The sequence below is a fragment of the Xiphophorus maculatus genome, chromosome 7, assembly GCF_002775205.1.
Source record: "Xiphophorus maculatus strain JP 163 A chromosome 7, X_maculatus-5.0-male, whole genome shotgun sequence".
In the NCBI taxonomy this organism is placed as follows: Eukaryota; Metazoa; Chordata; class Actinopteri; order Cyprinodontiformes; family Poeciliidae; genus Xiphophorus; species Xiphophorus maculatus.
The window spans coordinates 15,121,057-15,147,791 of record NC_036449.1 but is presented as its reverse complement, the minus strand read 5'-3'; the positions used below and the strand labels follow the sequence as shown (position 1 = coordinate 15,147,791).

At 35.8% G+C, this 26,735-nt stretch overlaps 1 protein-coding gene across 2 annotated transcripts in view; it reads right to left on the bottom strand.

The window, feature by feature from the left end:
• LOC102223888 (glypican-6-like) overlaps positions 1-26,735 on the bottom strand; it is a 101,192-nt gene that overhangs the window by 26,778 nt on the left and 47,679 nt on the right. The window contains exons 4-7 of one of the 2 annotated variants that reach the window (XM_005799388.2): positions 25,667-25,832; positions 6,693-6,823; positions 5,902-6,045; positions 4,303-4,332 (exon numbers count right to left, since the gene is read on the bottom strand). In XM_005799388.2, the coding sequence (XP_005799445.1) occupies positions 4,303-4,332; positions 5,902-6,045; positions 6,693-6,823; positions 25,667-25,832 (471 nt within the window). The remainder of the gene's footprint in view (positions 1-4,302; positions 4,333-5,901; positions 6,046-6,692; positions 6,824-25,666; positions 25,833-26,735) is intronic. The other variant, XM_023337379.1, reaches the window with a different exon arrangement.

The following is a 26,735-nucleotide window of genomic DNA, read 5'->3' as shown; positions in this document are numbered from 1 at the left end:
ATATTAAATTCATCTGCTGAGCAGGAACAATGTTTTTATAGAGGGCTAACTGTGGCCAGTGATGGTCATGGGGTGTCACGCTTAAAAGTTTTCATGAGAACTGTAAAACCTTTAAATGGCTTTATAACAATATCAAACAATCAATGCACATGACGTTTTTGTTTTTCTCTTTTCTTGAATTTCTTAACACAATGAGCATGATGTGTTGTTTTTTGATCTTTTATGTTACTTTAAGTTGTCAGACAAGTTCTGCTTAAGGAATGTTTTGATTTTGAAGGCCAAGAAGTAAATAGGCCTTAACTAGAAGGTGATAATTCTTTTGAATACTAGAATAACTCACCTCTACATGCAAACTGCTCATACCATAGGATCATTCAAATGGCTTTTAAAAAAATCATCTCTGTTCCTTAGTTATAGAGATTCGAACATGAAACACAAATCAAATTTAATCTCTTGTCATTACATTTTTTAACTATTGTATTTTTATTCCTGCAATATTATACATTTGTTATTGTTTGGTGAAACCTAAACACACTGGTGAACTTTTGATTTTATTTCTGCAACAAAAATAAATTTGACATTGATGATGATAAATGTTCAGGTTGCATTTGATGGCTCTTCCCATTGCTAAATAAATCATTGTTTGAAAGCTGCATTTTGTGGCTATCCTGGCTACCTTTGTCTGACATCTACAGAAAAGTGTGAAAGAAATCTGAAACGAACGAAAAAACCTAAGGCAGCACACATTTTTTCACCAAATAGAGTGAAGTTTCTGAATTTAAATATGAAGTCCTCCAGATATATTATGCATTGTTATTCAAGGAAACTGTTTGGAAAGTGCTTCAAAAATAGAGCCCAGTTCAGCTGATGAGCCAAGAGTCATGGATGAATGGTTTAAATTAACAAATATTGTTCTCAACAGAGTCTCTCTTTTGTCAGCTTTCAGTGTGTTTCTTTCATTTCTTTCTTATTGCATCACACACACATGTAAAAACAGATTTACACAAGGGAGACAAAAGGAACACCTTTTACAAAACTACAGTAATTCAACAGCATAAAACTTGTTACAAAAGTCAAATTAAAGGCTCCACTCCTTATCTTTAATGTGCCTCTAAGCCTGACAGCGTGCCGAGCCTTTATCCTCTCTTTGGACTTTAAAATCTCCATTTCTCCCCAAGCTTCGAGGGTGTGTGCTCTGACAGAATGTCAGGCAATTAAACAGTCATGGCTCATTGAGCCGGAGGTGGGTCTACTCCTCCAGTCTCTATAAGCAACGGCAGAAATGAGTACAGCCACTTCCTGCCTTTCCTTGCGCGTTCTTTGACTCACCAACTTTGCAGTAAATCCAGACAAGAAGTTCTTATCAAAGGACACTTTAAGCCATCGTCAAGTTCCACAAGGTTGAGCCGTGCCACTGTCACGGGTAATTATCCTGTACCAGAATGTAAACGAGGACAGAAAGTGGGACAACAAAGAGGAGCTCTTGTGGGAAGACCTCAGATCTGCAGGGAGTGCTGCAGCATAAACACATAAATGCTGTCACGCTAATGAAGGCATGACAGAGCTGTTAGAGAAAGACTGACAACTTTTCCCTTTTACACCTTATTCTGCTGTACACTGTGAAGGCAAGATAAATAAACACCAGGCAGAGATGTCAGTCAGGATGTGTATTGAGAGGAAAAGCTGCCGGCAAAACCAAAGTTGCTGTGTTCTGGCATTTCTCAGGTGTAACAGGCCTGCAAACAGAGTCGGCTACAGTCTGTGTTTGAACTTTTTCCTCATTATTGGGTGGAAATAAAGAAATGAGCTCAAACCAAAGCTTCCTGTGGGAAAAGCGTGTGTCCTGTAGCACAGTGAGAAATGAGTGCCTACATTATAATTAGGCAAGGATAAACATACCCATGCCATGATGTTTTCACACAGATGTTTCAATATTGCTAGGATTTGCAGCTACTGACTGTAGCTACCAACTGTAATTACCCCGAGCTCTATTTTAAGTCACTTACATGTCTTCAAAAACTATTAAAAAATTGGTCTTTTGTTGAAATCTCAAGGTCATAATAAAAACAAAGCATATCCCTTTAAGACCTAAGGTTTTTTGTTCTTTTTGTCTTTGTATAATAAACAATAGTATGGTGCTATCTATCGTGTAATTGAGGCTGGACCAAAATTGTTTTAGAGTCTAGTAATCATTACCTAATTATTCTTAAAACCAAAGAATTAATAGACACAGTGTTTATTTTTTGGCCATCACTGTAGAATGAAAAAAATGTTGTAAAGTCAAACATCGGTCAAACTTGTGGGTTTATCCTGTGGACTGGTCATCACTCCATTACAGGACCAGTATGCTTTTTGATGTAATTTAATACATTAGCTTGACATGTTTTTATTTGATCTCAAAATGTTTTATTAATGTTTAGCTAATCAGAATGAGCTCTACCAGTATAGGTTATTGTTATTTAATATAACACCATGTCAGCATTTCTAGTATCTGCCAGCTAAATTTTGCCAAATGCAGCTTATTTTACTAAATGCTGTCTAATATTATTGCAATCTTTAATACACTGTAAAATATTCCCTTGATGTAAACATCCACTTTTTAATGGTTTATCTTGTGTAAATAATCCTAAATGTACTAAAAACATTAATAGATCACTTCAAAAACCCTAAGGCAAAAGCAGAAACTACATGGACTATATGAGCTTTTAGAATTATATGTCCAGATTTGTCCTAGATATAGTAAGATGTTTCTTCTTACTGTAGGAATAGCAACGAGGAACCACAAAAAAGGCAGGGCAGCATCAGTAGGCAACTCACAAAAAAATGTAAAGGAAATTTCTGCGTCGGTGTTTATATAAAAAGGCAAGATACCTGTGACAAAAAAGCCATCAACTGTTATTGAGAGAATAATGGCACAAACTAAACTAATAAAATGTATGCATTTTCATCCTGGCAAGAAGAATGAACAGTTTTGTTTTACTGGAACAGATATTGTTATCAGAGAACTGCTATCTAATAAGGCTCACAAAATGTGCATATCATTATCCAAAATAAAAACGAATGCTTAAAAAATGGTCATAAACGATGACAAAAAAATGTCACATACAACAATAAGCACCTGCTGCTTGGCTCGAAACATGAGGAAATTATGATGATTGCAAATTGTTTTTGTGTATGCTGGGGATCACTTGGTTGAAATTCATAGTCTTCCTTCGTTTTGACATAAATTGCTTCTTGTACAGAGATGCAAGAAGCAATTGATAGTGGACATTTTATTTATCACAATATGTTGTAACATGTTTTCTGCTCATTCAGGCTGCAAGAGAGAGAGAGAGCAAGACTTTGAACAGGAAACAAAAAGGCTGGAGCAGAGCGAAGTTGCGCTGTTGAGTATTCAACCTTTAGAACATGCTGGATTCAGAAACGGCTGTAGCCTTTAGAAAGTCTCAGAGTTAGGGTAAGGATCTACATACATTCCCTATGGAGAACATCAATTATATTCTGTAATTTAAAATAACTGGAAAAAGATTAGTAAAAAAAATCTTACAATGCAGGCAGTAGGACTTATCTGTCGCTGCTCTGCAAATAAACAACTAGTTGATATATCACAGCAACATGTGAAGGTTTTAATCTTACAATAAATAAAGTCGCAGTTTTGAAACAAACCTAAGGTAAGAACATGAAGCCAAACTCAGCTAAATGGAAAGTCATTTTCCTTTTCCATTTGTACATGGTAAATGCACCATTGGGAAATACTCTTTGTAGCATCATGTGGTCAGAACAGGGTAGATCAGGTTGGTTGATAATGGAATTTGTTGCTTTTGTAAACTTATTTAATGAAATTGTAATAGAGGAATTTAAAACCCGATTTAATGTAATCTATGTAAATTAGTTTTTAGCACTTAAGTTGCAGTGGGTAATATCCTGATTTGTTTCTCCAGGAGTTGAGTTGGCTTGAGGGATGACAGGAGCGTAAAATGGACTTCAATAATAACTGCAGGCCAGATGTGTCAAACAAGATCTGCTTGTTTTGAAAGCTTAGATTAAGTGTATTTTTTCTTCATATAGCTCATATAAAATATGTCATATGCAGGCATATGTGAATCCAGTGAGATGAAAATATGACTGTGACAACAGATCATATTTATTATTGGTTGGATATACTGAAAATAGAGTTTGAAGCTCTCAGAATATGCTAAATAAAAAAGGCTGTTTTCCCTTCCAGCCTTAAATCACAAAACAACACCACAAAACAACAGACCAAGCAAAAAGAGAGTAAGTACAACAAATATTGAATCTTACACTGAATTGCATCGTCCTCCAAACCATCCTCTGGTTTGCAGCAAAAAGGCAGAAACACAGAAAAATCCTTATTAATTTAATTAGGTGTGGATGGAAGAATCAATTGATGAGCACAAACAGCTTTAAATAAAGGCTTCTTCTGCATAAGAGAGATCAAAAATGCTTTGTAATCAATCAAAATGAACAACAGCATACAATTAATACTGCATCAAAGTATTTAATGTGTGAGAATGTTACTGCAAAAATCCATAATTATTGTTAAAACAGCAACTTTCCCAGATATGCAACCAATAAATAGCTTATCAAGAACATGGCATATTTTGTTTTGAGGATGTAATATAAAAAACATACCAATAATTTTTTTATCAAAAGTGGATAATTAATTTTTCAAATACAGCGCCTTAGTTTGTCTTTTTTATTGTGTTGTTAAAACCACAAAGTCTAATGGATTATATTGGGATTTCTTTTTATGAAAGATCACCACAAAACAGAGCATAATTGTGAAATAGGAAAAAAGGATACACAATTTTCAACATTTCTTACAAAGAAGTCATGAATTTGTATTTAGCCCCTTTTAATCTGATATCACTAAATAAAATCGCTACATAAAACCCATTACTCAATTGGCCTAAACCCTAATTCCAACCCTATTTTCCAAAATTCCTTCCAGCTTTAGGGATAAATTTAAAACTTCAATAGAGTCCACGCCTCCAGGAAACAATTGCTTCTCCACAGTCAACAGCCTAGACCCTCTGCACAAAGCAAATCGCATAGGACAAGGGTCTGGTTTTTACCAGGCTTGTGGTTGCATGTTGTGTGGAGAGTTTTAAAGTGAAGTGAGAAATCCACTTATTCACTCAGTCCTATATGTTTTCATGTCTATTTCCATGTTTTGTTTTCTTATCTTGTTTTTATATCTGTTTTTAACTGCAGTTTTTTTATCACTTTGTTAATGTTCATTGATTTGTTTGAAAGTGCTTATAATATTATTATTATGTTAGAAAATGACAAAAGTGGAAAGAGGGTTTGAAAACTTTAAGGCTCTGTGAATATCTACAGACACCAATATTGAATATTTGAAAGGAGTTGACAAAGTATGGCTCGAAATAAGCCTCAAGATGGGAGCTTTGTCAGAGCTAAATTGGACTCCAACCCTCTTGTTAACCTTTAACATGACTCAACATTTTAGATTGCAAGGTTACTTGAGATGGATACTCCTGTAACAACATCAAGATGAACAAACACGGAGACAATCTGACTGGAAATAGAGGTATGCTCTAAAGCAAGAAATATTTTGGTCAGCCTCACAAAATCTATCCATCATTGTTTATCCTTTACTCTTCTGTTTGCAAAGTACACAATCACAAGAAGGGCACATCCCACCCTTCGCTGCCCTCTCGGGGTAAAGCCGTTGGTTTGTTAACAAACAAAAATCGATAGATGGGGCTGAATAGAGGACAAGCCAAAAGAATTAATTTCCGGCTCCAAGGGCTTACGATGGCAAATCACCTGCTTTAATCAACAGTGTCGAGGCAGAAAGACAAATGATGTTTACGATGTTCTGGTTGAAAATGGCAGTGTTTCACCTCATGTCCTTACCAGCTTGTCCAAGCTTGTGCCAGCTGCAGTGGTGGGCGGCTCCTCTGGGTTGTAGGGCCTGAAGCGGGCGCTGAACACATCCGAAGTATCACGAGCAGACCTCGAGATTTCTGCAAGTTTCGGCTGGCCACAGCCTTGGAAAACCTGCAATTACAAATACACGGGCACACAGCTGGCAGCGGTCTGAATGGCTGTGGATGCTGAAAATAGGAGAAAACATGCAGCATTTTTTAAAGTCTCCTGAATCATTCAGTCCACACCACCAGAGTGACGGTGCTATGTGTCAAAGCTGAGGAAACCGCACTGATAAGTCAGAGAGTTAAGAGCTGTGGTCAACGCTATTTAAGCTGGAAGGGCTTAGTTTTTACAGGCTTTGGGGAAAACACCACAGATCTAGTTAAACCGTCAACAAAACTGCATCTGTTGAATGAGGCAGCCAATAGAGCGTTGAGCTCTGAATGGGGACTGGCATCTAAATCGGTGTAGGCAGAAACAATATTCCTCACAACCACCTACATTTTTTCCCTTCCTAACTGCAGTTTTGTGGGCAAGGAGAAATGCAGTAAAACACAGGAAACACATTAAATACTGTTAGCTAAACTATGATTATCTGACCAATGTGAAACATATAATTCAGAACCTAAATTGGCATAATTAGAATGTGTTGTACACACCTTAGACACAATCCTGCATGACGAGCAAACTGCTTTTTTGTTGAGAAAATATGAGTGGACCTCATCAGAATGTGTACGGAGCAGCTTCTATTCTTCCGTGGAGTATATTTGACTTACCCTGAAAGAAACCTGGGCACTATTATCTTGCATATTCATGATGGCCTCTGAAATCTTGACATCAATAGGATCCATGACAGATTGAATGTTGAAAGGCCCTTCTAGCCTCTGCGCCACCAACAGCATGGCATCTGTCACAGTGGGGGAAAAAAAAAACAGGTTATAGGGATGAGTCAAAGGGTGTGGACTGACACACATACGATTAGTAATGGATGTGATAAAAGGATAGATGCAATGGAACAGAGACAGTGTCTTGCAGGATCCCACAAATTTGAAGGTATTTTTATTGGAATTTTATGAAAAGTAGAGGCAATATGTACAATCAGGGTGGTGTGCAGTAGCATACCAGCACTCATAGCGCTCTGCATGTAAACTAAACAGTTTAATTTTGGTCTTGCTTGAACAGGATGCCTTCTTCCGAATGTATGCTGTGTCCCCAACTTGTGGTAAAGCTTTAAACCAAATTCCTTATGGCTTTGTGTCAACAGAAGTATTCATATAATAGCTCTCCCAGCCAGATTTGTTAGTAGTGGTAATATTTGACCTGCAGAGCATCACAACTGACCTTTGGATCTCTCTAGATCGTTCAGAATTCCTTATTTATGGTCTTCTTGCCTAGCCTTTTAGTGTAGGCGGACCACAATGTCTCAGTAGATGCTCTATAAATGTTTCAAGCTGGAGAAATAGTTTTTATTTCATCTAATTCTGCTTCAAACTTTCCAGAACCTCACCCCTAATGTTTCTACAACATCCCTTTGTCTTCAGGTGCTGTTTGCCATCCAGTTTTCTCCAATAACTCAGAGGCTTTCACAGAAAAACTGTATTTGTCCTGGATGGATAGTTTATTGAAAAATTAAAGGACTTCCACAGGCAACTGGTTGCACTGAATCTCAGGGCGAAGGGGCAGAACTCAAATGCACAGCACATATGTCAGATTTGTATTCATTTTATTCTACACCTTAGTGCTGAGTTTATGTGTCTATCACATGATGGCCTGTAACTGAAGATTTTTGGTTTTATCATGTGTAATATGGAAAATAAAATAAATGCAAATGAATACTTTTACAATTGAGCACAAGAGTATTAAGCAGTCCACTATCACTACCATAAGGGGAAAAAAACAACTATTCTAGAAAACGATAAGGAAAATGGTTTCATGTGGGTCCCCAAAGACAATGCTATCAGGGTGCGTCTCATCTCAGTTATGTAAATTGCCTTTCTCTTTATTTCTACAACCCTTGCATAATTAGTTGGATTTATTTTATGTGAATTTGTCCTGCCCCGATCTGAAAAGTGCTTTTCAAGCAGAGCAAAGGTTAGAAAATTGGTTAATAGGCTTTCTTTTTATTGTCTTCCCAAGCCTCTGGTGGGTTCTCAAGTTATAGATGTGTTGAGCTCCACTAGCTTACACTGAAAAAAAAAGAAAAGAAACGTTGGAAAAAGTCTGCTTCTGCTCTTTTGTAGGAATTCTTTAAATACTTAAATACTTTGCCAACCCAGTTAGGGGTATACAGAACTATTCATGCATGGGTAAAACAAGCTATTGATCAAGATAAACACCACATATTTGGCTCAAGTTACTAAAACATAAACATTTGTCAGCCAAATGAATGGGTTTCATGTTTCTGCTCTTCTTTGAATAAAACTGGAAACATTTCTAACAGGTTTGCTGTCAAAATGTTGCTCTATTTAGATCTGTCTACTTTTTCTCTCCCCCACCCCCATCAACTGTGACCAGTTCCGCTGTTCCTGCTAAAGTAAAAGCTTCCCGGCAACACATCGGTGCCAACACCAAGTTTCACAGCAAAGATTATGTTCAGGGTAATGTGCAGTGTGAGTTTTCAACCAAACATAATATTTTACATGCAAGCCAAAAAAGTTGTTTTGATCTCATTTTGTAGCAAATTGCAAACAGAACTTCTTTTGGCTTTCTACCAGCAATGGTTTTCCATTTACCATCCTGCCAATATAACATTCATCTGGATGAAGGATCTAAAATGTAAGGATTTGTTTGCTTGAACAGGTTTGAGGTTAGTACGCTCATACAGCTGGAGGCTATTTCAAATAAACCAGTATGACAAACAGCCAAAAAGGTTACTTATTCTGTTCCCCTATCACTCATTACAATCATGACTGCTTTTTGATGCAAATTGAATTTTTATGCAGATCCACTTGATCGAGTAAACAAACAGCAGAAAGTGCTGATGAGTTGTTGATTTAATAAAAATAAAAATAAAAAAACACTGCAAGCCCAGCACACCTGCTGCAGGAAGGATAGAGGTTTATTAAATTGGCTGGACAAAAGCCGGAAGGGCTTGTAAAACACAAGACTCTTCTCATTACCTCCCATCTCTTTCATGCATCATAAATGACAGCTTTAAAAAGCATGTTGCGTTCATAATCCTGAAAGAATGTGAACAGAATGGACTTCAAATTAGCTTGATTTTGCACAAGGTTAGCTGAGTGAGTTGCAATAAACAGAATTAAAGTGCTTTAAATTATGTTTCTTTAATATATATATATATATATATATATATATATATATGTATATATATATATATATGAACTCATAGGTAGTCTCTTGCCACGGCACAACAAGACCCAAATACTCCAAGTATTAATGTGAAATGTTCTCTACAGTAGCAGATCTGAGTTTGAAAGTCATGAATAGGGAACAAGACATCACCAAACCACCAACTCCCCACTGAGTAATTTCCAGATCTGGAAGCAGAGACATGTTTCTCTGTCCACAGACCTCCCAGGACAGGACCTCACCAGCAGGCTGTCATAATGACTAAAAATTACCTTGTAACTAAACAAGGTCATCCTGTCATTTGGACACTACGGAAACAATGACTTCTAACGTGATGCCTCTGACTTCCTTGGCTGTTTATTTATTCTGCACACAAACCAAAAAAGGAGGCTAGTTCACTTAAAAGTTTGCAACTTTAGTTACCCCACCCTTGTACACAAAAAGATAAGATCTTAATACACTTTAATTAGAAAAAGAAAACAAGATAAGGTAGCAAGATCATACAGGAAACAAAACAACCGAGCAAACAAACAGAAAGAAACAGAAAGAGCTGTTCAAATTTTCATTTTTTCCAGGAACAGTAAATGTCAGTTGAATAGGGTTTGAAAAAAAAAAAAACATTTGGCTCTGGCTCCATTTCTTTTCTAATTATGCTGGATTCAGAGCCTTTGAAAAAGCTCTTCTGTTTGTTTACACTGTGATTTGCAAACAGCCTGTGATACTTGCAAGGATCTTAATATGCCAATTACTTCAGTACTAATTGTGTGGCTTGCACTGCACCACAATTCTAAAGAAGCAATTTTCAACAACAGTAGGTAGACACCTGAATTAGACTATAAAATAAACTGCATTTCAGAATATATCAAGCATCAATGTGCAGTAGGTATGGTTAACTGTATGAGGATGCATCAATATTTTGAAAAAAAAACTGATTCCAAACTAAAGAAAAGATAAATGTATCATACATTCTCTAATTAATGTAAGAATGTTATAAAACTTCAGTTAGAAAGCAGGGAGGAGCATGACAGCTCTGCTGAGCAAATATAAGGTTATACCCTCATGGGCAAATGTACAAAGCTGTTTCTGGATGCCAAATGTGTGCAAACCAAGCGAAAACACAAGTGCCATTAAACTCCATTTAAATGAGGTAGTATGCAATTAGTGGAAGGTCCACCCACATTTATGCAAAGTATAGATTGGTAAAAGTTGAGAGCTGTTTTTGTTTCACAGTTTCCACAAAAAAAAAAAAAATACATATGTTGGAATCTGCAGGTAACTTTCTAGCTTGAGAAGGAAAAGAGAAAAAGCAACCTCCTGCGCTGCTGTCTTTACATACTGTGCAAGATGGATGAGACGCACTGTGGAATCTCTGCCTCGCTTGCTGTGGTGAGGCTGAGACGAAGGACCAAGGGGAGGCGAGGTAGAGTGGGAGGAAGAGGCAGGAAGTGAGTGTACAGCCAGCATCCCATGATATAAATCTAGACCCCTTTTTTCCTTTATCAAGTTAAATTTTCGGAATTGTAATTCTCCACAAGTGTTTTGGTTTCTAATACAATTATCAATTTGTACAGCGTAAAACAATCTGATATGTTTTTAACTTCAATCAGTGCTTTTTAATCTTGAAATTAATCAATTAAAGATGCATCTTTCCACTATCAACAATCTGCAGTGGCACATTAAATCCAACTTATTGATTTTGAGACAATCAAAATAATTTCAAAGAGGAAAATATTTTCTCCATACTGCATCACATACAGTAATAACCTAGTAAGTTTGTAGAAGAGAGGACAACTGGGAATTAACAATATTATGTTGACCCTTCTTGTGATTTTATGGTGTTTTAAATGAAGGCTATCAGGCTGTCAGAATCTCTTATGACCCTCATGACCAAACAGCTGAGATGTTTCATTTGCTAAGATGATATTTTTAACTTTTAAATATACTGTTGTTTCAGACCTCCACTTTATAATTAAACTAACTCAAATTCATTATTGATGCCTAGTTTTTAATTTTAGCTGATCATAACACACTGAAACAAGCAAGAAAAGAAATGTATGTTTTACAATCAAAGATAGTGAAAAAATAAGGGATTCTGGTAATCTTTCCAAACACTGGTGACTTATCAGTAACTCAAAAGACAGATGAAACTACTCGGATGAAGGAAAGCAGATAGATATGTCAGAAAGAAAAGACAAGGCAAAGAGAAAAGCAGGGGAATAAGAGATGATTGGGTTGGCTTGTTCCCATGGGAGAGCTACTCCTGCATTGCATTTGAAAACTACCTACTTGAAGAATTAATGACTCTCATTTATGTGGAGTACATGAAGTCCAGTCCGCTGTGGCACCGGTGACACACTGAGACAAATTTTTACTGCGTCGCGTTTGCAGGGCTTAGATAGGCCACTGGGCAGACAGAGGAAATCTTGTTATCAACATGACACAGCCATTGCAACTAGACACATTTTGTCCCATTTTGGACTGAAGGTTTTTTGAAACAAATTGGACTTACTGGATAGAAATATGGAGACTAAAAGTGACAAGACGTAAAATTACAGCAGGAAAAATGGTTAGTTTTAAACCTTAATGTTTAAGTTCATGATATGAAACAACCTTATTTGTTCTGTCTTGCTGTAAAAGGACTGTGAAAAAAATGGAAAAGGTAATATTACTCTGGGCTCTGCCTCTTTATCGAGATTGATGTCCACTTAAATTCAGTCTTTGTCAGCCAGCGGTAACCTCCAGTAGACAAGGACAAATAAGGAAAGTAAAGAGGCCCATTTATGGCTCTTTGGCTGCAAAGAGTTTAGCAGAATGAAAAATGGCCTCCAATGTAATTCTGATTCTGCAAAGCATTGCTCATCTGTAGTTCACTCGACTAACTAATAGTGCTGTGAGACAGACCAACAAGGGACGGAAGGAAAAATGATAGTGTTTACAAGGTCACAATAAACAGATAACATTGATGTGGTCACAGACAGCAAAAATAAACAAATAGTTGCAGGTGTTACTACTACAACACCTGCAACTAATACAACAAATAACATCACTATCATTACTACTGTTATTGTGATTACTAATACAAATAGTTCTGCTACTGTGAATGACATTACTACAATTAGTATTACTATTGAAATTACTAATTTGCTAATTGCTAATTTGCATTAACTACTTTGACTACTTCTACTGCTGTGAATACCAATACTACTACCAATATTGGTACTATCAATACTGCTATTACTGTGACATGTACTACTACAACATCTAGCAACACAAATGCTGAAGCTTTAACTGTAACTAGTGTTAGAAATACCACCTGTATTAGTACTACAAACCAGTCCAACAACTACAATTACAGATAGTGCAACTACTACTACCACTATGAAAACAAGTACTACCACTCCCCCCCAAAAACTCCTACCACCACTAACCCATTTGGTTAGCTTTAAACTATCCATCGTCTGCCTAGTAATCTGTAGTTTAAACTTTCTTTAGTTGAAACTAAAACATAAATGATTCCAGATCCTGATTTGCCAGATCCCTGCTCTAGTTTTTTACTTTCTTCCTAAAAACTGAACTACCTAGAAAAGTTGCCTGCCGATCTGCCTATCAGCGGATTAATGTGTGTGCATTTGGGAGAGTAAATTGTATTGTATTTTAAAGCGCTTTGGGTGGTAAGTATGACTGGAAAGTCCATTTACCATTTAAATACTCTTTTACTGAGAATTCCTATAAACACCCTCATTTTGAGAGTGAATAATAGGAACCCACAGAAGGATTTTGGGTTAATAATATGAATAAATTACCTCTGAGAACACATTTAGGCTAAAACTGGGTTAATTATAGTCAGCATATCAAAGCTTTGTAAGAAGTTGAAGACATGTTTCAGATGTGTAACAGACACTGTTAGCTGATATTGGAGAAACTAATTAAGCAGTGCCAGGCTCTCATAAAATCTGTGCTACAACCAGCCACACAAAAAAGAGCGCCTTTTCAGCAGAATAAAAGTTGTTAAAATAGATCAAATCAAATCACATTTTATTTGTATAGCACATTTCAGCAACAAGGCAATTCAAAGTGCTTTACATCATAAAAACACAAAAATCAACAACTGAAACATAATTTTCCCAAGGCCTGTCAGAACAAATCAAAATGTTGGTTAGTGTTTCATTAATTAAGGTACAAAAGCAACGCAAAGCAGGTGGGTTGGTAGTCTAGATTTAAAAGAACTCAGTGTTTCTGCTGTTTTATAATTTTCCAGACGTTTGTTCCAGATTTGTGGTGCATAGAAGATGAATGCCGCTTCTCCAAGTTTGGTTCTACTTCAGAACGTGAGCAGCTGCATGGAAGATTAATTTTTTATGCAGATCTGTGAAGACACTGTTGCAGTAATCAATGCAACTAAAGATAAACGCATGGATACGTTTCTCTGGGTCTTAGTGAGAAATTAGTCCTCTAATTATGGAAATGTTTTTCAGGTGGTGGAAGGCTGGCTTTGTAATTATCTTTATGTGGCTCTGAATAGATGTGGTTTGAAATTATGATTCAACCTAAAATATCACCAATACATATTCACACTTTTCCCTGGATTTGTGGCTGACAGCCATTTTGTTGTACCATCCCTGTGTGAGGAAAGCGGCTTATGTGTCAAGAACCTGAACAAGCAAGTGTAAATGAAGCCGACAAATAGCCTTTGTTTAGAAATAAATATTACTGTGGTGCTAAAAAGGCAACACTCATTTAGAAAAGTAAGTGATGTAGATAATGTTTCATGCTGCAGTCATCCAAAAATTATCACCAGTTATGGCCACAACCTGAGAAAGTGTTTGTTAATAACTTATTTTCACAAAGTTTTGAGTGTCAGGATTGATGGTGGTACTGTGAATTGGCCACCATAAATCGCCATGAATAGTATTCAGAAGAAACTATTTGCATGAGTAATAAAAGTTAACTTGAGCCCAAGTATTTTAGCCGTGCTATTTAATGATTCAACATGCCTGGCAAAGACAAGGTAGCTAGTTGATGTTATTTGAACTGAATTTGAAGAACAGGGTGGATGAAATTAACAATAAAGCATTACATAGCTTCTTAGACTACTAATAAGATCATATCCAATTTAAATATTTACTTAATCGTGGCTGTCTTCAAGGAAAAAGGTTCAATTTCAGTAGCGAAAGAATAAGCATTCCCAAGAAAGCTTTAACGTAGTTTCAGATAATATACAGGGCTGTCACTAGAGCAGAGATAGCTCAGGAATGGAAGGAGAAAGGTGTGAATGATTCAGTTTGCACGGTGAGGCAGAGAACTTTGAAAACTGTTATTGGCCAGGACTCGCCTGAAAAAAAGATCTTTAATCTCAATGAGCTATTCCTGGTTAAATAAAAGTTGTAAAGAAACATGCATACTGGCATGGGGTGAACAGGGATAGGAAAGAAGTCACATCTCTGAAAAAATAAAATAAATAAATAAAAAACACACCAAGCAAAGATTGTGCACAAAATATGAAGACTGGACCAGAGACCACGAGTTAAAGTCTTTTTTTTATTCCAGATGATAAATAAATCAATATCAGCATGATGCCAGATCAAGATTTGGTACTGAGCAGAATAAGTAAAATTTTTTTAAAATCACTATTTTATTTCTGTAGCTTTGTAAATTTTGGTTATGGCATGGTTACACAATAAACTGAAATCATGGCTGACTTCAAGGAAAAAGGTTCCTTGAATCTTCCTTGAAGACTAATTGTTGTTGTTTTGTTGTTCTCTTAAATCTTTGAACGGGAGAAACCAAGAACATACAGCAAGTGTGACTTGTAATGTATAGTCAAAAACTAACGCAGCATCAGAAACAGGGCTTCATCGCTAATCATATGAGGCAGCATGGTTCACTAATGAGCAGTTCAGGATTTCATAGAGGTTCAGACACTGACTGCTGACAGGAATGGTTTTACATGTTTCTTTCTGTGCAAAAGTGTTGAAAATGTTGAATTACTACAGCTAAGCCCAAAAATGTAATTTGTAGGAGCTAAAAAAACAATTGGGAATAATTAATCACTACCAAAAATGTTTACCATTTTTCTTTGCATCATATATAGTAAATAAATGACTCCATATGTTAGAAGATAAATGTAATCAACAAAAAAAAACCATAAAATAAATACAATTTTACATTTCTCCTTGAAATGTACATCTATTCTGTTTCTGATATGATTCTTTGTTCATTCCAGGTATATTGTTCATTTACTAAAACTAGTTTGATATTCAGCACATAAAGCCGATGCCATCTTGCTTGTGTTCGTTGAATTTTAAGCTGTATAGATGCAAGCCTCTGGACTAACCTTGCACTCTGTATTAGCAAGTAGTATTAGATGTTCTCCACAAAAATAAAGCATGCAAAATGATCTTATATTTAATGGATGATCGAGTTATGTAATCAAAGCTACAAGAAGAGAACCATGTATTTCACAGGTAGGTGAATTGAGAAACATCTCTTAATATGTGGTAATTTCACTAGCTGAAAAATCAGTAAAGAAGCAAAAGGCGCACATTCCTTAAATTAAATTCATTTAGAGTCATTTTATTTAGACTAAATAGTACATAAATAAAAAGCATATCTTGTGAAATAATTAATCCTGCCACATCTTGGAATTATGTGTAGATTTTGAGTTACCTTGTTTTGAACACGATGTGTGTTTTGGGGTAAAGAATTTTAAATTCACCTTGTGCTATTCCTTTATGTAGAGATCGGCAACAGTTGTATCATTTATTGTTATTAGCAAAAAAAAAATAGAGTGAAAAAATAGTCATATGTTATAATAATAAGAAAACTTAAAACTAGCAGTACATTTAGGATTGTTATTTTACTATTTATTGAGCTTTTGGTTCCAGGAAAGTATCAATAAATGTCAACATAATTGAAAAATATGTTTTTATAAAAGTTACACACTGCAGTTTTAACAGCAGCATTTGTATTTGTGGGCCTCTACAATCTATTGGCAAAAAAGAAATGTTATCAATGCACATTGATCATATGTAAACTGTGGCATGATTTTTCTATGTATGATCAGCGGTAAAGAGCTGATGAAGGGAATTATATAAAAATGTGCATATTTTAGTATTTGTTCTAATGTTCTACAGAGATGTTCAGTAAAAAACATAAAAAACAATTAAACCGTACAAACTCTAGAATTATAGTTTGGCTCAAAAGTATTCATACCTCTGTTAGGTTCAGGGTTAGAGTAATCTTCAAATATTACAAACAAGTTTCTTTAATTGAGAAATAATGTTTAACAGTGAGGCTTCTTTGTAGCAAAAACATGCAAACATGATTTAATAAATGCTTTTTCAAGTAGCTACCTAACAACTAATCCTAACAAAGAAATATGTAGAAATAAGGTAATCTGTAAAATTAAATCATTATTAGAAATTCGGCATGGAAATTGGCTAAATTGTACAGTTTTACATTCTTCTCAGAAATCACTTTCAAACATCAATATTTATTTGCATCCCAAGACAGCTAGTACCCATTGAGACAGACAGTTTAACTTAACCAGCATCAATCTATTGGTGTAAAACAGGTTTACATCCTTATGGTGAAGAGAATGGGATTTAAAGAAATTATATTTTTCATTCGTAGCATACAATTGTAAACACTCCAGCATCCTTGTAAGCAGCAGCTATTTGTGCTGTCTGAGTTTCGGCTGTTGACTGACCAGTTACAGAGAGCTAAGTGATCCTTTGTTACCAATGCTTTATTCATGAGGATTAGTTTCCACAAAGGGAAGGTTTTGCTGCCTTGAAATTAAATAAACAGGTTGCAAGAGGATCCAGTTACCATGTGAAACAAATCAGCTAATTAAGAAGAAATGAGCAGATAGAATCAATGCAGATTGCTTCCAGTGGTGACATGCCTCTCCGGAGGGAATAATAAAAGCCTGTAAACACCAGCGCAACAAGACAGGAAAAAAAATATACAAGCATATTAAAGGCTGGCAGAGTCAACCAGTTCACTTCAGACTTTCAAAGGACTGTGAGCGTGCCAGAGGGGGAAAAAAAATCGTCACAGGAATCAAAAACTTGTCAGCAGAAAAAAAAAATACGACAAAATAAAAGTCAAAACTGCAGAAGACAATATTTTCAAAAGTCCTTGTGATTGATATGCAAACCACCTGGAAGGTAGAAGGCCATACAGGAGAAAGGAGGGTGGCAAATAACAAAAACAATGATTTTTTCAAGAAAAACAACACAGTTGTTGAACTGATAAAAGAGAAACAGGAATACATTATCTAAGCGATGAGTATAAAAGATATCCTTAGACTGATACCCAGAGGACTTAGCTGTACATAAACATGGGAATTCTGATCACATTCAGAGATGGCCCACAGATGGACAGCTGTTCATAATAATTAATTAATCTAATAAGAATCTAATCCTATTTTAATTGCATCAAATTCAATATGGCCTACTTTTTGCAATGCATGTTTATTCTATGTAATAGGGTACTGGAAAGGGGCACTGTATATAAATTGCAAATACACTCAAAATTAGCACTACAGCTTGAAACTTTGTTTCAATATTTTATACACTAAGCAAGTTTTAGGGTAAGTCAGCAAGGATTATGTCCTCCTGTGGGAAAAAATGGATTAGTTACTGGCTACTCAGCAGAGTGCTTTTAATTAGTAATTCAGGCTGGATTTGTTCAAAACAATATAAAGTAACAAAGTGAACATCACAGAATGGCTTTAAAAGTGTGTTTAGGTTTTTCCTATGTTATCACGATGCATGACTGATATCATGAAGCATACATGTTTTATACCTGAAAAAGTTTGTTTCTGATAGATAATGAGATAGGTGTATCTCAAAAGATCACCCAAACAATGTAAAATGACTACTAATGTAATAAAATCATCTGTTTTTGTAAGCATAACGTGCCAAAAAGGATTTTTACCCTTCCCAAAAATTGGTGGAAAAACCCTGAGTGGCGTTACAGCAACTCTGTCAACAATCTGCAGTGAGTAGACTGTAGATTGTTGTTTATTAGAGTATTATTAGTGTACTCACTACTGAGCAGAACAGTCAGCTGAAAAAAGGGACTGCATAAATGAAAGGATCATAATGATGATTATTATATGATTACAAACTTATAAAAACACCTTGGTTTATTCAACAATATGACCAAAAATGACAAAAAAAGCATTTTGGATTTAAAAATACTGGATTCAGGTGGTATTTATTCAGATATCATGACTGGACTGTAACCCAAATAACCTCCTTGTTATGCGTAAGATGAATTAATGTAAAATCAGTACATATGTTTGTCGTAAGTGTAGTTTTTGAATAGTATTTTTAGACAATTTACACTAGCACTTTTGGGATTAAACTGCTCTTTAAAATGTTCATTAGGAAAAATGGTATTTCTAGCAAAAAAAAAAAAGTATAGAAAAAATATGAGCAACTCAATAAAATCAGAAATGAAAATTTGGTCTAAGGATGTTTTCTGTCCTTTATGTAAAATGGTCTTAACAAGAAACAGAGCCAAACATAAAACTGAAACATAGAAATGAGAAGGCGGAGCAGTGCACTTGTGTTTCCCCATAATCCAGAAGTCGAATATATTTTCAGGCATTTCTGATTTTTTGTTTTTACATTTCTGAAGAAAACTCATGCTTTTATACCACATATGTCTTAGTTTGCCTCTGGCTATGCCAGCCTCTTTCGGCGCAACACTCTTATTACAGATGAGGTGAGTTAAAGCTTTGCTTTAATGTGCATTGGCATATTTTTTTGTTCAGGTTCTCTCATACTTTTGAATTTTTCTAAAAAGGGGGTGTTATCTCCTGCAACATTAGAGAGGGAATGCTCCTCTCAGAAACTGGATGAATTTTAATCTTCCAAGCATTTCTGCTTCTCTGGTCAGTGGAGCTGATACATGATGTTAAGCAAACATACACAAAGAAAATAAAAACAAATATAGTGCACTGTACCTTGTATGACTATTCCTTTGGGTATTTCAAGCATCATAAAATGGGCTTTATGCAGTACGATTTGTATCAGAATGCAGCTCAGCCAAATGGCATTTCTACATAGCTTTAATTTGTCTGTCTTTGTAAAACAGGTTTCCCTAGCAATTTAACACCTACAGCCAAGTCAAAGCTTTTTTTGTGCTTAGATCGCAAGTTAATTGAAAATCATTCAGCCTGTAATGAGCATGAAATGCCAGAGCCAAGATATATAGAACTGACATTTCCTCTGCACCAGGGAACAATAATCCAATTGACAAGAGTGCTGATAAAGACAGAAAGAACAGTGCTCAGGATTAATGGCAGTAATGCAAAAGTTTCAAAATTGATTCTTTATTACTTTTCACTGGAATAAATGTAAACATTTCTGAAAACATCTGCTTTTGAACAAAACACTTGAAGGTTGCAACACAACCCAATGTTTGAGTTTGAATACTTAAAACTAATTCCTATGAATCCTTTGATTCATAGGAAGTGCGAATCAATTTCAGGGCGCATAATGTTTATGTGCATGAGCTTCAATGCATTAGAGGCAAAGCAAAAATGCAAGCTGGGATTAATAACAGAGTCCCTTTCCAGACACTTTATTGAGTAACCTTGCTGTACTGGCTTGGTCCTTTTTTATAGTTTAGAACTATCTCAGTTATTCACTGAATAGATTTAACAAGGTGCCAGAAACACTCCTCTAGAGACTATGGTTTGTATAAGTGGTTCCCAAAGATTTTCTGGGCCCCCCCTATGGATTACAATAAAATACACCCCCCACACAAAAAAGAATCAACTGGGCACACACATCGTTCAACCAGACATAAACCTATACAAATATTTTGGTTTCAAACTCCACTTACGTTTATTTCACTTCAGGTTGCAACAAAACACACTACAAACCATCTTTACAGTGATACACTTTTGTGTAACTGTTTTTTTGTTTGTTTGTTTCTTCATCCATACCAGTTTGAGATCATTTAAGGCTTGTGACATAGTGCAGCAGCCTGCTGAAAGTACCAGTCCAAAGATTTATGCAAGGTGGTAATATGAGACAGGCATGATCATTGACGATGCTTAGGTTGGCATGCTCAGCTGGTACTAACAGGTCCAAAGTGTCCAGAGAAATATACCCCACTAGCTTCTGGTTCTAGCACCAAGCCGTAGTGTTTACACAAGTCAGGATACATGATTTCATGTTTTTTATGTCAATATTAGACCATAGCATCTTGATGCTATTAACACCCATATGACCAGGTCAACATTTTTCCAGTCTGTTTTTACCCAGTTTTTACGAGTTTGTGTGGAAAAAAATGAAGTACTGTGATTACGTTCCAGATGCACTGAAACTGGTTGTCATGGTAACAATTTCTCTGTGGTATGTTAGTGAAGGAAGTTAGTGGAAATGCTTGAGTTTTTTCTAATTATTACTTAACACTAGCATTGAGCAAGTTGAGCGGATAACACTGTAGGCCAAGTACTGTGCAACACATGTTTAAACTAATACCAGCACCTCCTGCTGGCACGTCTACAGAGACCTCAGAGGTAATTGGCTCAGGAAAGGGGGAGTCGGAAAGAACAACTTTCCAGTCACCTTTCAGTGAAAAGTCAGAGAGGGCAAAAACTGTAGCCAAGGCACTTACATTTTTCAGATGCCTTATTTATGTTGTGGAGAATGTAAAAGTTTTTTTTTTTAAAAAAAGCATAATGAAATCTCCTACGAACCAATCAGAATTAGAATTGATCTAAATCTGTTTTGAGCTTAAATGTCCCTTAAGAGAATATTTCTTTCCTCCACATAAAAATGGCTGTGGCAAGAACATGAATCAGCCTACTGAACTGCATGCCTCTTGGGACCCCTGGATTTGTTTTTAAAGTAGGATCAATGAGTTGCTGCCAGATGTGTACTGTCTCCCATGTTGTGATATTACCTGATTTTCCTCTGCAAACAACATGACAGCAACAAAACTTCCAAAGCCGTCAAAGATGTGTGTAAGATGTTGAGAAAAGTGCAAAACTTCTAAGGCTGCTGAAATATTCTATGAAAATGAAGTTGACTATGATATACTGTCAACATGAATATATTTAGGGAATTTATTATTCTGTCACCTTAATTTCCTTAACATTTTTCTAACAGTGTCCCTTCTCTGTAGGTGCAGAGTCCCCTCACTGTAGTTTGTAGTAGTAGCTCTGCCTACCATTTCAAAAATGACATGGCAGATAAAACATCTGATTATACCTTGTTAAATCAAGTTCAGGGTCAAGTGTTTCTTTTATGAGGGCTGAAGTAGTCTCATGTGAGATGCTGAAGATGCTCACCAAGGAACTACTGATAATAAACAAGCTACCATTTATTTTTTAAAGCTCCTTAATCCATCCTAAGGTCAGACATTTAGACCCATGTTTGACTAAATCCCCCTGTGACTGTGTGTGTTATTGCACAGACATTGTGAATTAACCACACCTTCAATATTGCAGCCTGCTGGCTGTATACAGCCCACACACGGATTAAAAGGAAGTAATTTGTCAATGGAAAACGTAGATGATACAGGTCAATACTTTTATTATTGCAAGATTACTTTTATAATCTTGCAAAATCTTTTTAAAAAGATGCACAGTAAAATTCATCATTTTATTTATTGACCTTTTGATTTTTCTGTGCTTTCATTGGACTTTTGTAAAGAATAAATAAAATCCAGTGTCAAAACATTTTGGTAGAGCTGTTTGCTATGCTATGAGCTAAGATAGCTGTGAGTTGCGCTCGATGCCAATGTTCAAATACCACACCAAAATATAAGGAAGCAAATTGAAATCTAATAATTTCTAATTTCTGCTTTGAGGGTAAAACCGACTTCAGCTATTTGCTGCCACAGTGCAGCTGCTCACAATGAAAAATATCTAAATATATATATACTGTACATAATATATATATAAAAACTTCCTGGTCTTTTGTAATTGGAGGAGAAGTCTAAATTCTTTCATAATTTGGCAATTTCTGCACAGATAAAACTTGATTAAATTTCTATTGAAACTTCCGTTTTTACTAAATACAAAGAGAAAAATATAGCCTAACCTAAAATGACAGAACTCAAGGAGAATCAGCTCAGAGTCTTTGCTGTTCTCCCACCTTTCAGAGTTAGTTCTGACTCACTGGTCCATACCGTCCCAAGGTATTATATAGTATGGACCAGTGCTGACCTGAAACTTGTATCAAGACAGGCAGAAAAAAACTGAATCACACTCAGGGGACAACAACAAACAACTGCTTAAAGGTGTGTGAGCCCATCTATCAGGTAGCTGACTGTACGATTGCTCTGTGTTGCTAATGTTGCAATGAATCTGGCTGATGTGTTAATTTGCTAATGCACACTTAATGAGCTAAACATGACACTGACATATGGGGGCTCTGTTACTGAGCTTTTCTCCCACAGTAATCAAATATCACTTCAGTAGTGAAATACAACCTGAGAATTCCTACCACTTAGCTTGCAATGCACAGAACTGTTCCAATATTTATGCTCCAATATTATTCCATCAAGCAGAAGCATGAAATGATTTGTGCCTAATTTATTCTGTAACATGGAAATGACCCCAAACAAGCAGCCAGGAATGAACTATTTCTAGTCACAAGAAGAACAATGAATTCTGCAACAGATGGTAGGTCCCGACAGAGCTCTGATCTAGGCATCAATGAGTCAGTGAGGGATTACATGAGCTGAGTGAAGCCAGCGAGACTCACTAAATCCATGGAAAACTGAAAACGTTCTCAGACTAGTATGGAAGGACCGAAATTCAGCAGAAGCATACCAAAGGGAAGCAACTAATTCCTTACAAAATAAAAGAAGAAGAAAAAATCATACCAGTTATTTATAGAAATATTCAATAATTTAGCAGCTGCCATATGTACAGTAAAGAGGTATCATTCAAATATTTATCAAATATACATTTATTGTTTCTTGTGTTAAAATATTGATAGTTTAGTCAGATTTTTATTCAAATCCCTTTTTCACCTGTAAATGGTGCTTGAAATAAGTATTTGTTGGATCAATAGGGACAAATTGATATAATTTACAGTAATCGGAGCACAAATGTCAGGTCTGGTAAAGTTAACAAGAAATTCCAGATTCTGAAAGCACTCTTTTTTTCTACTCACAGGCAGAAAATATAACTATTAATAAATCTAAAGATGAACATTTCTACTGTAAGCAGTCTTAGCATTCAAATATAAGAAAATGAAAAAGTGCTTTGTGACTTTTTTCCTCCGATAAATCATTGCAAAGTTGCATAAAATTACTGTCATAAATGCTAAAAGAATTGTATTTTTAGGTGGAAATTCAATCGACCAGGCATTCTCAAGCTTGCCACTTCCTAATCACATTTTTCTTTGTAGAGCTCAACAGGCCAAGGCTATTTGACCGAATCATTTGATGTTCTATCAAATCTTCTTGAAATATATAAATATTACATGTATATTTGTATTCTCTGAGCCCAAACTGACAAGTTTCTTCTGAACTTCTCTCCAGTTTACTTGACATTCCCCTGCAGTGCAGTTCTTTCTTGTAATCAGTCACCATTTAGCACAGCAGGACAGCAGAATCCCATGAATAAAATCTTTTCATGCAGAAAAGAGTTGAGAGAAGAAAGACAGAAAAAACAGCACCTTTTGACATCTCGCTCAAAGGCCAGGCCTGAATATATGGGTGTGATGTTAAAGTAAAAAACCAGCACAACACAACACAACACCAGCTGCAATATTTGTAAGCTAAACAATACAAAACAAATATGTTGTTTCAGAATTACATGTATCAACTATAGCAATATCTAGTTGAGAAAACTGGTAACAAGCGACATATTTGGTAACTAATATATAACGTCAGCAATGTCTCACTTTTTGGCTAATAATAGCTTGAGATAACTGGTTGTAGTTTGCAAAAACTCTTTGACCAATGTCCTTACAAACCCCACGCCATTCTTCTTGTGTAAATCTCTCAGGCTTCTTCAGATTTGATGTCTTTCAGGCATAAGAGCTAATCTTCAGCTTACTCCAGATTTTTAATGGGACTCAAGTCAGACCTCTCCTCTGAGCCAGTCAGTCAGTGATGTTCATTTTGGTGTTGCTGCTAACTGCTTTAGGTTTCTTTCAATATCTTCATATGATTTTTCATGATTCCTTCAATCTTATCAAGATCCTCAGTTCCAGGCACACTGACATCAGCTAGCACCAACACTGTTTCCTAAGGGTTACGAGTACAGTTATAGTCCCATATAGATAAGACTTAACAGAGACAAACCTTTAGCCATTTTTAAGCTACTTTTGAGAACTGAAAAAACAATATTTTAAATTAAAGGGTCCATTATTTCATGTACTCCAGACAGGTTATCTAAATAGATCCATGTTGTTACAGATTCTCCTCAATAAATTTTGCAATTAGAGCTTTCTATGGAAATATGGCTACATTTAGGTGAGGAGAAATTAAGATTTAGTTGTTTTCTAACTTATGAAGATCAACAAACATTGAATGTCATGTTCTCTTTACAATTTTTAAGAGCAGCCAAGATAGAGGACCGCTTTGGCAAGTTATACCTTTACCAGTGGAAAGCATAAAAAAATCTTTTACAAAAGAAAGATACTGATGAACAAAATACTTCAGTAAAATGTTCATTCATTTTAAGTGATTCAAGACATTGTAGCAACAGTGATTTGTTAATTACTGTCTAATACCTTGGGACAGTATAATTATTTTTCCATCCATCGTCTTCTTCTAATTGGATATCTTTCACTGAGGTCCAGTTAGGAATCCTAACAAGGCCTCACCTCAGTAATACTCTTCAACTCATATTGGGAGATCCAAGTGTCCCAAATACACCGACGATATTTCACAAAAAGTTTTCTGAGAAATATTCTTGAAGTTAGGAATTTTTCCCCAATGTGTTCAGATTCTAAGCTTTTTTCTTTTAATGTTTTTTTATTGTCAGATAATTCCACTGACATGCAATAATCTATTTCAAGACACTTTGTATTTGTTGCAGTAAACGTATTAAAACAATATTATGTTTCTTCACTTCAGTGCTACTGAAATAAATAGCGGTTACTTTCTTTCTCATTGAATTTATGTCATTTCTATTAAACATTAGTCTCAAAGCACATGAAAAAACCAATTTGCAATTAACCAAAGCCAGCATTGAGCACAGAAGCAACAGTAGTAGCTGTCAAAGTGAAAATTGAATCCATGAAGTGTCTCATCCTTGGAAGCTCGTGTTATACATAAACTGCTCTGTACTTTATCTCTGCATCAACTGCATCCATTTATTAAATACAACCACAGTACTGTACAGAGCAATTCTCCCACAGGTCCGCATATTAACACATGTAACAGGCTCAAATGGAAAGAACAGAACAGCAGGTACAAATGCTAATGACTGAGACAAAGTTTGACCTACCGATGTACTGGTTCCACTCTGGATCCAGATCAGCTTGATTTGCCAGGCAGCCCTTCATCACGTTAAGGCAGTAATTCTTGCAGGGCTTTACTCCCGGCATGCCACGACAAAAGGGACAGAACAGCATTTTTGTCAGCCCTCGTATACAAGCTGGGGTGCTGTTTACCTGCAAGGACACAGAGTACAGAAGCTGTCATTAAAGTCAGCATATGCTCTGTGAGACTGATTATAATCGTAAAGAGAAAGGTTTCTCACATTCTAGTGACAAAAAGTCTGACAAACAAATCCCAATTTGTCCTTCAGTTGGTCTTAATAGCTGATGTGTAATTTTGAAGCGCCATTTCTTGATGCAACAAGAACCTTTGCAGATGATGGAGTAGGAGAATGCAAGAAGAGCAAGATTTGTTGTAAATAGAAAACAACTTTTTTAATGAGCATATATAAAAATGCAAGTGTGGCCGCTCGTTGACGCCACAGCCTCGTGTGTCGGATTAATTCAAAGTGATAGTTCAGGGGGAAAGGGCTGTCGTCGTGAGAAATTTAATTGAAGCCAAACTTAAAGGAATTAAGTGCTATGACAGCGTGTTGGGGAACACATCTTAGTTGGTGATGCCCTCAATACCTATATTTTGTGGCAATAACTTATTCATTGATGCCTGAATTCAGTGTTACATATATTTTCAGTTTGCTCTTTGCTGCCTTGTGCTCTTGTTATTTCTTTTACACAACTAAAAAAACATCTTCATGAACGTCTCAATTTCAGATGTGCAAATGAATATAAATACTTGGAGCTATTACTCTGAATGTAGCTGAAAAAACTAGTTCTAAAGGCCTTTTATTCACAATATGTGGCTTTTAAATATATCAATTTACCACAATTCTTATAGATGGTATTTTTGTTTTATTAGATTACAGAACATTTAAAATAAAACCTGTGAACTTAGTTCTGACATTTGTTGTATCATAAATCAAATTGGGCAAATATCAGGAATAATGAAAGCTGATATATTTTTGAAAAAAAAAGCTGTTTATCATTACTTTATCTAAACATACCTCTTTGATCATGTTT